General features: G+C 34.3%; 2 protein-coding genes, 1 long non-coding RNA gene and 1 other non-coding gene across 5 annotated transcripts; 2 read left to right on the forward strand and 2 right to left on the reverse strand.

Annotated features, from left to right (window-relative positions):
• Positions 1–5363: 5363 nt before the first annotated feature.
• On the forward strand, positions 5364–6370 carry LOC146917690 (uncharacterized). The gene is made up of 2 exons (XR_015015847.1): positions 5364–5843; positions 5919–6370. It is a non-coding gene; the product is annotated as an uncharacterized LOC146917690 (long non-coding RNA).
• Positions 6371–6404: 34 nt separating this feature from the next.
• Positions 6405–8109, reverse strand: LOC146917691 (uncharacterized). Of its 2 annotated transcripts, none has more exons than XM_085719523.1 (3): positions 7657–8109; positions 7464–7576; positions 6405–7359 (listed from the first exon to the last, which is right to left on the reverse strand). In XM_085719523.1, the coding sequence occupies exon 3, from the start codon at positions 7247–7249 to the stop codon at positions 6692–6694; it is 558 nt and encodes a 185-aa protein (XP_085575649.1). In that variant the 5' UTR covers positions 7250–7359; positions 7464–7576; positions 7657–8109; the 3' UTR covers positions 6405–6691. Both variants share the same exon structure in this region, with proteins under 2 accessions (XP_085575649.1, XP_085575650.1).
• Positions 8110–9862: 1753 nt separating this feature from the next.
• Positions 9863–9969, reverse strand: LOC146917692 (small nucleolar RNA R71). Its single transcript, XR_015017166.1, has one exon. It is a non-coding gene; the product is annotated as a small nucleolar RNA R71 (small nucleolar RNA).
• A 655-nt stretch (positions 9970–10624) lies between these two features.
• On the forward strand, positions 10625–11918 carry LOC146917693 (uncharacterized). The gene is made up of 3 exons (XM_085721914.1): positions 10625–11061; positions 11137–11813; positions 11866–11918. Exons 1-3 carry the CDS (start codon positions 10625–10627, stop codon positions 11916–11918), a joined length of 1167 nt encoding a protein of 388 aa, XP_085578040.1.
• Positions 11919–12645: the final 727 nt, after the last annotated feature.

A 12645-nucleotide genomic window follows, 5' to 3' on the forward strand; every position in this document is an offset into this window, starting at 1 on the left:
ACCAAGTCCCTCAACAAAATGAATAGAGACGTACACAAGATTGAAAAGACCTAGCTTACAAAGGGTGTTGTATATGGCGCCGTTTAGGGTACGTTATATGGATGGGTCTCGTATCATGCGAGACTTACGTTTACTTGTTTTTTTTATTTTGTTTGGCACACTAACTTGTGACAGTAGGTAAGTGTACTATAGGTTACCTCCTTTAGTGGGTAATTAATATTATAAAAATTATTTAAACTAGCGGAAAGATGGGCACTATCGTGCCCGTCTGTCTGCTCTTTCTACTGCGCTAACGCATGTAATTATTTTATTATGTTTGTTTGTATAATTTTGATTAAATTTTTTAAATTTTTAAATATTAATGAAAATTATTGATATATTGATTTATAAACAAAATATTGTCAAGTTATATAACAATTATTTATGAACTCAACATATTTTAGTTTGTCTGCTTATAAAATAAAGAAAAAATAATGATCTTTTATTGTTTATTCTAATAGTAATTAGTAACATCATAACATAAATGTATAAATGACATTTTATGTAAAAGAAACATTGTTATGATTCTCTCAAAAAAAAAAACATTGTTATGATTGCGATAAAAGAATATCTTTAAAAACTACATTTTTCGTAAAGTAACCATCTTCTCCTTCTATTTTCCCTTCATTAATGAGAACTTTTGTTGACTTTTGAGAAACTCCTCTCGATAAAGCTACATATAATTGACCATGACTGAAAACATGTCGTGGAAGATAGATTCCGACATTGGGAATGGTCTCCCTTTAACATTAATTTTTGCTCACATTTGTTACTAGTATTTTTTTAGAGGATTTAAAGTTCAATCTTTAACATAATATTTTGCTCACATTTGTTACTAATATTTTTTTCCAGAGGATTTAAAGTTCAATATTTAACATTATTTTTTGCTCACGTTTGTTACTAATTTTTTTTTAGAGTATTTAAAGTTCAATCTTTAACATTATTTTTTTCTCACGTTTGTTACTAATCTTTTTTTAGAGGATTTAAAGTTCAATCTTTAACATTAATTTTTGCTCACGTTTGTTACTAATCATTTTTTTAGAGAATTTATAGTCCAATCTTCAACAATATTTTTTGCTCACGTCTATTACTAATCTTTTTTTAGAGGATTTAAAGTCCAATCTTTAACAGTATTTTTTGCTCATGTTTGTTACTAATTTTTTTTAGAGGATTTAAATTCCAATATTTAACATTATTTTTTGCTCACGTTTGTTACTAATCTTTTTTTATAGGATTTAAAGTCCAATCTTTACCATTATTTTTTGCCCACGTTTGTTACAGTTGATCAAAAGCTAAGGAAGAGTAACTTATATTAATAAAATAATAAAATAATATTGAAATACTGTTTTTTGTGGAAATAGTAATATGGAAATACTGTTTTTTCTGGAAGGGATATGAAAATACTTGGCAATCTTTGTCGGTTTTATTGAGGGGAACAACACAGATGTACAACATAAAATCGGCTGATAAAAAAGTAACATGATTTTTTGTTTTGTGCTAGTTTTTTGTGAGTTTGATATGTGGTTAATGGAGGTAAAAGAGGGTTAATGGGGACGATTAGTGACATAGATTAGTAATCCACGTGTTATTTTATACTAATTGCCTAACAGTAAGAACAATTCATAAGGAATTGTGTGTAAGTTTTCTCCATAAATTAAATTTATTATTGTCTATTTGTTACATGTGTTATTTGTATTTAAAATTAAAATTAAAAATTAAGGGTATTTTTGGAAAGAAAAGTCCAACCCAAAAGTGTGCTGAAAGGGGTAGTTTTCTTTATATATAGTATAGATATATAGTATAGATTAACAGACACTCACGTGCTCGTCTTTCCGCTCTTTTTATTGCCAACGTTTGAAAATTATGAACGGTGTTTTTCTGTATAAAATTTTGATTTTGATTATAACTAAAAATATAAATGTTTGTTGTTTTCAAGTTATATACAGTATAGATTACATGCTGATCCTTTAAGTTTATTTCGTTTCACGTACGTCTTTAAAATATTTAACTGTAACAATTCAGTCCTTTAAATATTTTTCGTATTATTTAGGTCTTTTAAGTTATTTAATTATGACTTTTAGGCCCCGAATAACTTATATTTTTGAAGGACCAACTTATTACAATTAATTAACTTAAACGACATACGTAGTAAAAAAAACTTAAAGATTAATTTATTACAATTAAATAACTTAAAACACATTTTTATTAAATTCAATTGCATTTATTTTCTTTAGGGAAATTGCATTAGTTGAAATCAATATATATGTTTAAATGCCATTCAAAACAAAAAATATATGTTTAAATAATAAAATGCTAGCATGTCACAATTCAAGAGATCACATCCATTCATTAGATTAAAAGTACATCTAATGGGGCAAATTCATTTTGCAAAAAAAAAAAAGAAAAAATTTAAGGTCATGCACGGTACATGACCCATTTAGCTTGCGTACCCTAGCCACAGCCGTTGTATATAGGTGAACATTGAAAGAAAAATTCTTCCACCTTGTCCATCAAAGACAACATCCGACAAACCAACAAAAACTCCACCCAACCAAGGGCAACCATAGAAACCAATAAAAACAAACCACCAAAATCAAAATCAACATCAAAATCAAAGCCAAAACCCACGCTCAACAACCAAAACAAAAACTTGAGCCAAACCCTCAAAATCCATCGCGAGTGACCACAAAAACAACTTCCAAAAGTGATGATGATGACTTCTACATAAACAGCTGTATATTTATTAATTTTATTAATTTTTCATGTGTTTGACTTGTATTTTCAAGATAAAATTTCTTTCTATAATTTCTTAAATAATATTTTTAACTTTTAAGGCTCTTGCTAGTATGACTCCTTAATCTTAATGTAAAGGGCTTGTACCGTAGAGGTGTTGAGTCTCAAAATTCAAAAGGAATATATAAAGCACAAAACAGATCAACGCAGTCCATCATTAGTCCATTATTAATTTGTTATGATGGTCATTTTATATTGATATTTTTTTACACATCTTTTTATTATAAAGTTGGATTAGTAAAGGTAGATCTATTATTTCCTTTATCATATACCATAAATAAATAATACAAAAGCACCCCTCAAAAAATAAATAATACAAAAGCTAATGACTTTGTAGTTACATACGCGTAATGGAATGTCAAGTAAGTAGGCATAGCAACAATACTTGTAAATGCGGGTATCCATCCATAGCTACTCTAATTTGACGAGTTTTTTTCACTTTAACAAGATTTCGGTTTTCTTTGATTTCAAAACATGAGTAATGGGGATATATGTATCCATCCTAAACCAGACAAAACATGTCTCGAATGAAAACATTAGTTTATTGTCTTTTTTATATGAAACACAAATTCTAAACTATTTCACTCAGAGACTGCAGATGTCAGACGACACTTCTCTGAGTTCTCTCTCAACCTGTCGACGATGCTTACAAAGTTGGTGACATTAGTACTTCTTTCTCATTTCATTCATTCTTTTTATCTCTTTATTTATCACTGTCGGTTCTTTATATGAATTGTTTATAGGTAATTCGAAAAGGGTTCTATTAGACCAAACACGTCCAACACAAAGGAGCAACCAAATCATTCCGTCAAGAAATATTAAAGTGAACATATTACTGAAAAATGCATTACAACATTGACCTCAGAACTATAAAAAAAAAATATTAAAAAATGATTCACAACGGTTACGGGACGAGGATGGGATACTCGAACTCGTCGAGGACGAGGATGAGATTCAATTGCTCATCACCGTTTATTGAGCGTAGGGTAATGGTAAGTATATGAGAATCGAAGATGGGGACGGGGATGGTAAAACATGTCTCCATCCCGCTCCATTACTATGCCTATGGTCAAGTAATTTCTTCTTCCTTTTTAACGAAAAATATTAATTTTTTCGCTTACGTACAAATAGGAATGTCATTAAAACTTGCAATAAGAGTGTTTTTTTGTGTCATATTTAATCGAAACGTATTTGGAGACTAGTAAGTTCAAAACAAAATAAAGTTGATGGAATTGGAATTAGAATTTTGTTTCTCATGAACATAAGATGTTGTATTTATTAAGATTGGGATTAGAATTTAGTTATGAACACTTTTTTTTTTGTTAGTTTGAATTGAGATTGGAATTTTGGAATGTTAGTTTTTAGTTATTGAATTGGAATGTATTAACTACATAGAATTGAAATGATGATTAGTTAGAATTGAAAGGTATCAACATACATAGAAGTAGAATTCGAATGTTAATTAGTTTATAAATATGTACATAGAATTGAACTTGTTGAATTGGAATATGATTTATGAATGACAAATTGACAATTTTATATTGTGGTATCCTTGTAGAATTGTGCTCACAAAGTCATTGTTTAATTAAACTAGCAAATGAAGGACGAATAGGAATATGATTTATGAATGACAAATTGACAATTTTATATTGTGGTATCCTTGTAGAATTGTGCTCACAAAGTCATTGTTTAATTAAACTAGCAAATGAAGGACGAATATTGTGTTCATGTGAACACACCCCTTCTAGTTACTAAGTATCTTTTGAGGTTCCCTAAAAAGAAAATATCTTTTGAGGTGTGGTTTTCCATTTAGAGGAAGAGATATTTAAAAAATTTAACCACACATATAATAAATGTCTAGATCTACCCCTGTTTAGACTCGAGCGTTGCACGGTCACAAATTTATTTTAAGTTATATTTTAGAAGGTTATGTTATTTCTTGCTAAAGGATGCGACTGGTGGCTATCCTTCATTAGTACGCCGCTCACTCCCATATTCGATTGATACACATGATGGTAACATGAAAAAAACCAAAATATCTAAAAAAAAAAAAAAAAATAGAAGGCAAAAAAGGATGGGATAAATAAGAAAGAAAATGAAAAGGGAAAAGATTCAACAAATGCTGAATTTTTATTTATTTTTTGTCCTCGTGAGCTTAGCTCAGTTGGTTTTTTTTTTTTTGGTGTACAAAAGTTTAGGTGGGTTCGGCTCCGGTCACCACCAGGGTCAGGGCACGCCTCCGGGCCCAAAGGGCACTTATAGAGGTACTTACAGATCACCCACCAACACTGCCCTCACATCGGCAGAGGGAATCGAACACACAACCTTCTGCAAGGAAGTGATCCGTTCCTTACCAACTTAGCTCAGTTGGTTGGACAATGCATAAAAATATGCAAGGTTCGGGGTTCAAACCCCGGCCACTACCAAAAAAAATGCTGAGTTTTTTTTTTTTAAAGGAAACAAATGCTAAGTTTTAGTAACAATATTTTGAAAATACGGGTAGTATTTAAAGGTATGGTAGCTTACATACTTTATTGGCCAAATACCTCCCTGGGTCCTTTAAGTTTTACGTTTGTAACAGATAGGTCCTTTAAGTTTTTTAGGTACCAGATAGGTCCTTTAAGTTGTTAAAAGCTGACACCGTTACCCTTTCAGTCATCCTCCGTTACAACTTTGCTGATCTGTCCGTTAAGTGATGACGTGGCACAAAACACTGCGTAAATGGCATTCCAACGTGTTCCAAGTCTTACCCATCAGATTCCTCATCATTCATCTTCAATTCTTCCCCAAATTGAAAACCCTAACTCCATTAACAACCAATTTCAAGCTTTTTGAAGAAAATCATGGCTTCAAATCGTCTCAATTCTTTGAATTCTCGTAACAGTTCTTTTCATTCCAGTGGTAGGCGTGAGTATCCGGATTGTTGGTGTAATGTACCGTGTGTTCTTCGTACAATATCAAAAATGGGGCCAAACAGAGGAAGAAAATTTTAGGGATGTCGAGATTGGAAGGTAATTGATTGATTATATGTTCATTTTATGATCCTTATTTTGTCTCTTCATTGTTTTTTTTTATCTGTTTCATAGCCTGATGATGCTGAAGCTGTGTGTGGTTATTTCGATTAGCTATCAAAAAGAAAACCAGAAGCAGAAACCCAAACTCAGGAAGAAACAGAAAATGAAGAAGAAGCACAAAATGTTGGTCCTCAATGTGTTGAGTGTTGCAAGAAAGACATGGAGCTAAAGAAAAGTAAAGATGAAGAAAATTCAACAAGATGTATGTTGAAGATGGTTATTGTTACTTGTTTGTTGTTGACTGTGTTATGTTTCATGACTACATTTGGTTTGATTATTGTTAGTTTGAAGTGATGTATTGTGTTAGTTTAAAGTGATGTATTGTGTTAGTTTGTTAGTGTGTTGTTTATGTTTCAAAGTGCTGTAATTTCTGAGCTAGTTATGTAATGTGAAAAGTGTTGTAATTTTTGAACATGTTGTAATTGCTGAGCAAGTACATTAATGAAACATGAATTTGAAGAAAATATATGTTGCCCCTTTTATTGTTGCGTAAATTCTTAAACTAAAGAGCATTTCATAGCATCTGTCATATCAGTAAAAATGATGGCAGATTACATTCAAAATAAGACTGCCATATCCAAAATTCTTAAACTAAAGAGCAATTCATACATATATCATGCCAATTTAAAAAGATGATCAATTGTTCATCATCAAATTGCATCTAAAACGACAAATCCAAAATGACACCAATTCATACATATATTTGCCAAAAAGACTGCCATATCATACATCCAAAATGATGGCAGATTACATTCAAAATAAGATAGTCTAGATATTTTCTAAGTCTAAGATGTAGCTTTCCTAGTCTGCAACTTTGATCTTGTGGACATAGTAGATGCTGCCCCTTCCTTGAACAGAGAAGATGTTGCACTTCCAGTGGGTTGAGTTGAAGTACCAACCTTCCTCAATCTTTTGAGCCTTTTTCCATTTTCATCTGGAATAGGTTGAGATGCAGCAACTTTTGTAGTCTGAGCATGAGCAGTCTTCATTTTCTTACTTGCAGGTTGAGAAGATGGTTGTTTTTGAGATGGTTGTGAATGATTTGGTGCAGGTGGCTGAGTTGGTGTGGGTGCCTGAGTTGGTGCAGGTGGCTGAGTAGAAGATTGTTGCTGTGTTGGAGGAACAACTTTGCAAGTTCCTTTCTTATGCCCAGGTTGTTTGCAAATGCTACATCTGTTTTGCACCTTTCTTTTGCTAACAAGTGATGGATCTTTTTTCTTTTCATCAGCAGCCTTATTCCTTGATCTCTTTGGCCTCCCTGGCATCTTTCTCACAGGAGGTGGTAATATATCTGGGTAAGGTGTAGATTCCCAGAGGTGCTCGCCATTAGTTGGATATATCATAGGCTGGTAGCAATCCACATAAGCTTCTTTCCTGTAAATAGATGGTATGCAGTTTGCAGGGTCCTCAGTTCTGTATTTTTAACAGGTTATGGCATGGCAACATGGTATTCCTGTTACAGAAATTACATATTATTTACAAAATCACAGATACAAAATCAGAGACAATGTGACAGTATACTTTTGAGCATATCTACATGGACAATCCATATATTACCTGTTAACTTCCAAATTCTACATGGACAATCCATAGTCTGCAAGTTAACAGTATACTTTTCCAATGACTGAGAGTTGATTTTATACACCTCATAGATCATCACTCCAGAAGGTCTGCCAAATTTTAAAAAGATAATAAGGATATGAATAAATCAAAATGAAGAACATATGAAGAAAAAAACATGTATTCTTACCTGCACATCCAGAACCTTGACAGTTCACTTCTTTTCATAAGTTTTTTCTTAATATTGGGTAACACTGCATTGGCTTCAAGATTATCAAACCTATTTCTATTTTTTACCCAACGTTCCATTAGATATGCTCTTATCTCCTCGAACATAGTCACAATAGGTTTACCCCTTGGTCCAACTATCACACTATTGAATGTTTCTGACATATTATTCACCAAGATATCACATTTAGAATTGGCAGTAAACTGAGACTTACTCCAATATCTTGGTGGAATCTTCCACAACCACTTGAAAGCACCCTCACTCACTGCTCTCACTTCCTGCATTGTCCTCTCCCATGCTTGGGGATAACTTTACCTGGCAGCTTTCCACATAAGGTCTTTCAGCTGCTTTCCTGGATATTGCTTTCTAAAGTTGCTATATAGATGCCTCACACAGAATCTTTGCTCAACATCAGGTAGCTGATGAGTCATAGATTAGTATATTTTAATGCTTTATTTAGTTTAGTTTTGAATAAGATTTGATTTAATTATATTGCATTTTATTTCCTTTTAGAATATTTTACTTTAAATTGTCTTTTATTTTATTTTAGGAACGAATATATGGTGGAAGGTGTCTTGGAGCAAAAGAAAGAGGACTGGAGCAAATACAGTGCGAAAATACGAAGATACGGAACAAAAATATGATCCCACCAAGTCAGAAGCTTGGCACGGCCAGTGCCAACATGTGGCACGGCCGTGCCACCTCCAGAAGCCCCTTTTGCTGCTTTTTCTTCGGGCCCAAGTTACCCTGTTGCAGCTTTACTGTTTTACCCTTTTAGTTGCTTAGTTTCTAAGTCGATTGTAAAGCTATAAATAGAGTAGCTCTCCACCATAAACATTCATCCTTTACTTTGTTGATTTCAAGTATTATTTCAATAAAAAGTCTTTATTTCCCTTTTACTTTCTTTGCAATTTATTTTACTGTTTTTCTCTCTTCTTCCCCCATGTCTACGATGAACATGAGTGAGTAGACTTCTTCGTCTTGGGATTGTTGGGGAGTCTAATGACTCAATCCTAAACAAAACAAGCCTAAACCCTAATTTCTATGTAACCCTAATTTCTAATCTAGATTCACCGTCTTAACGTGGATTAACAATTATCAAACTGTGGAAGCGAAAGCGGAGGGTTTGATAATCGTTAATCCATCATCCCAAACATCAATTCATAAAGCGAGAGCGGAGTCTTGATGTTGGAACAAGTGAATCTAGACAATAATTGCAAAACAGTGAAATAGTCTTTGTAATTATTGAGACAAAGAGTAGTTTCAATCCTCTATGCATCCTCTAGTAATCATGTCAGCGAAATAGGCTTGGTTGCTAGAAGTAAACTCTCACCGGACTTTCATCGGAAAGGTGTGGGGCTAAGGGAAACCGGTCTTTAGAAATTAGTGTGTAAACGATGAAATTAGATGTTTAGGTCTTGTCTAGTGAAGGATTTGTCATTATGATGAACCAATGATCCCGAGGCTTTTATTAATATTGTTATTTACCTTCAGCAATTAAAACCTCCCTTTTACTACTTTTCTCCTCATCTAATCATTCTTTAAAAGTTAATTGAATTGAACAACTCCCTAGCGGAACGATACTCTTTCTTACTACTATTACTTCGATAGGCCGTGCACTTGCGGTTTGGCCCTATCAAGTTTTTGGCGCCGTTGCCGGGGAGTTAACTAATTTAATTAGCTTTTTCTTAGTGATTAGAACTCTCTCTCCTTCTTTCTCTTTTCTTTTCTTTTTATTTTTAACTTTTTATTTTTTTCCTTCATCATTAACTTCTTGGAAAGCATAAAAATAATACCAAACATGGCTGAAAGACGTGCTCTTAAAGAATACGTGACTCCTTCAACGGAAGAGCCATATGCTATTATTGTGTATCCAACGGTTGAAGATGAAGATTTTGAAATTAAGCCTGCCCAACTTAAGATGGTGCAGCAAAATTATTTTTCGGGATCCCCCGATGAGGAACCCAATCTCCATATCTCAACTTTTTGGCGGCTCACCGTAACATATAAGAAAAACCAAGAAACTTTGAGACTGCATCTCTTCCCTTTTTCTCTAAAAAACAAGGCTCTTAATTGGTTCCATTCCCTAAGAGTTGGTTCCATCACCTCATGGGACCAATTGAAGCGTGAATTTCTTATCCGTTTCCTTCCCCCTTCAAAAATCGGCCAACTAAGGGCCAAGCTTTTTCAATTCACTCAAAAAGAGGGGGAATCCCTTCATGATTCATGGGGACGTTTTAAGGATATGCTTAAACTTTGCCCCCTCCATGGACTAGAGGAATGTTTGATCATCCACACTTTCTACAATGGTTTATCTCAGGCCACTAAAATCTTTGTTGATACAGCTGCAGGTGGTGCTCTAATGAACAAGGACTTCGAAACAGCTTATGCCTTGATTGAAGACATGGCTCGAAATCTCTTTCTATGGACTGATGAAGAATTCTCTGCAAAGTCTTCACCCTCCAAAAAGAGGGCAGGTATGTACGAAGTCTCTAACTATGACCACCTTGCTTCTAGGATTGATGCACTAACCCACAAATTTGAAAAACTTAATGTTAGTGATACTACTTTTACATCTCCTTGTAAAACATGTATTGAATGCAAACTAGGTAGTGTTGAGCAAATAAACTTTATTCAAAGCAACCAAGGGGTAAGTTTTGACCAAAGCCCTAATGAAAATCCCCTGGTTTACGGAACAACACCACCAAGTTATGCTAATGATCAAAAGGTTATTCAAAAGTCTAATCTTGAACTTTTAATGGAAAACTATCTTCTTAACCAATCCGAGCAGCTCAAGGAGCTTGCAAATCAAACTAGACTTTTAAATGACTCTTTTGTTTCACTTACATCAAAAGTAGACTCTATTTCCTCTCACAACAAAGTCTTAGAGGCTCAGCTCTCTCTAGTTGTTTAATTTTGCCAACCTAGAATGAACGCCGTTACACTTAGAAGTGGTAAGCAATTAGAAGACCCTTTAAGAGTCAAGCCTAGTGAGGAAGAGACTAGTGAACCACAAAGTGAGATGACTAGGGAAGAGAGTGAGAAACCACAAAGTGAGGAAATTACACCACCCCTCTTCAAACCAAAAATTCCTTTCCCTCAAAGATTTGCCAAGTCTAAGCTTGATGAGCAATTTAAAAAGTTCATTGAAATGATGAATAAAATCTACATTGATGTTCCCTTCACCGACGTTCTAACTCAAATGCCTACCTATGCTAAGTTTTTAAAAGAAATCCTTTCAAAAAAGAGGAAAATTGAGGAAAGTGAAACGGTGAACCTTACGGAAGAATGTAGTGCCATCATCCAAAATAAGTTGCCACCCAAGCTTAAGGATCCAGGAAGTTTCTCCATACCTTGTGTCATAGGGTCTAAAATAGTAAAAAAGGCAATGTGTGACTTAGGAGCCAGTGTAAGTTTGATGCCTTTATCTCTTTACGAAAGATTGGGGTTGGGGGAACTTAAGTCAACTAGGATGACCCTACAATTAGCGGACCGTTCCCTTAAGTATCCAGCTCGAATCATAGAGGATGTCCCTATCAAGGTAGGAGAAATCTATGTCCCTACGGACTTTGTTGTGATGGAAATAGAGGAAGATAACCAAGTACCAATACTTTTGGGAAGGCCTTTCCTTGCTACCGCTGGGGCTATAATTGATGTTAAACATGGGAAGTTGGAATTTAATGTTGGTGAAGATAATGTTGAATTTGAACTTGCTAAACTAATGAAAAATCCCTCCATTAAAGATTCTTGTTGCATGTTAGATATAATTGACCATTGTGTGAAAGAGTGCTCCTTAGCATCAACTACACATGATGGCTTGGAGGTGTGCTTGGTTAGTGATGCAGGTACAAAGCTAGAAGGAGATGCCAAGACCTACGAGGAGTTATTGAATGAAAACCCTCCCATGCAAAGTTTGGGAATGGAAGAATTAATAAGGGAGGAAGCAGCCCCTCTACCAAAAGAGGCACCAAAGGTGGAGCTCAAGCCACTTCCACCAAGCTTGAGGTATGAATTCTTAGGCCCTAACTCAACCTACCCTGTTATTGTGAATGCAAGCTTGAAAAAGGTAGAAACTGAAAAATTGCTTTATGTTCTCAAGAAATACCCTAAAGCCATAGGTTATACCATTGATGACATTAAAGGAATAAATCCCTCATTGTGTACACATAGGATATTGCTTGAAGAGGACTATAAGCCCTCCGTTGAACACCAAAGAAGATTAAATCCTAACATGAAAGAAGTTGTGAAAAAAGAAGTCTTAAAGCTCCTAGATGCAGGTGTTATCTATCCAATTTCTGATTCTAAATGGGTTAGCCCGGTTCAAGTAGTACCTAAAAAGGGTGGTCTTACAGTTATTAAAAATGATAAAAATGAATCCATTGCAACTAGAACCGTCACCGGTTGGAGGATGTGCATTGACTATAGGAAGCTTAACAAAGCAACCCGTAAAGATCACTTCCCACTCCCCTTTATAGACCAAATGTTAGAAAGGTTAGCTAAGCATTCACACTTTTGTTACTTAGATGGCTATTCTGGATTCTTCCAAATACCCATTCACCCTAATGACCAAGAGAAAACCACTTTCACATGTCCCTTTGGTACCTTTGCCTATAGGAGAATGCCCTTTGGTCTTTGCAATGCCCCCGCTACCTTTCAAAGATGCATGATGTCTATTTTTTCTGATTTTGTTGAAGATATAATGGAAGTTTTTATAGATGATTTTTCTGTGCATGGATCTAGTTTTGATAATTGTTTGACTAACCTGGAAAAAGTTTTGGAAAGATGTGAACAGGTGAACTTAGTGTTGAATTGGGAAAAATGTCACTTCATGGTAAGAGAAGGAATTGTCCTAGGACACTTAGTCTCTGAACGAGGTATAGAGGTAGATAAAGCAAAAATTGAAATTATTGAAAAAATGTCTCCTCCTACCTCGGTCAAAGAAGTTAGAAG

The sequence above is a fragment of the Medicago sativa genome, chromosome 6, assembly GCF_051527215.1.
Source record: "Medicago sativa cultivar Bolivia chromosome 6, Bolivia_mono, whole genome shotgun sequence".
Taxonomy (NCBI): Eukaryota; Viridiplantae; Streptophyta; class Magnoliopsida; order Fabales; family Fabaceae; genus Medicago; species Medicago sativa.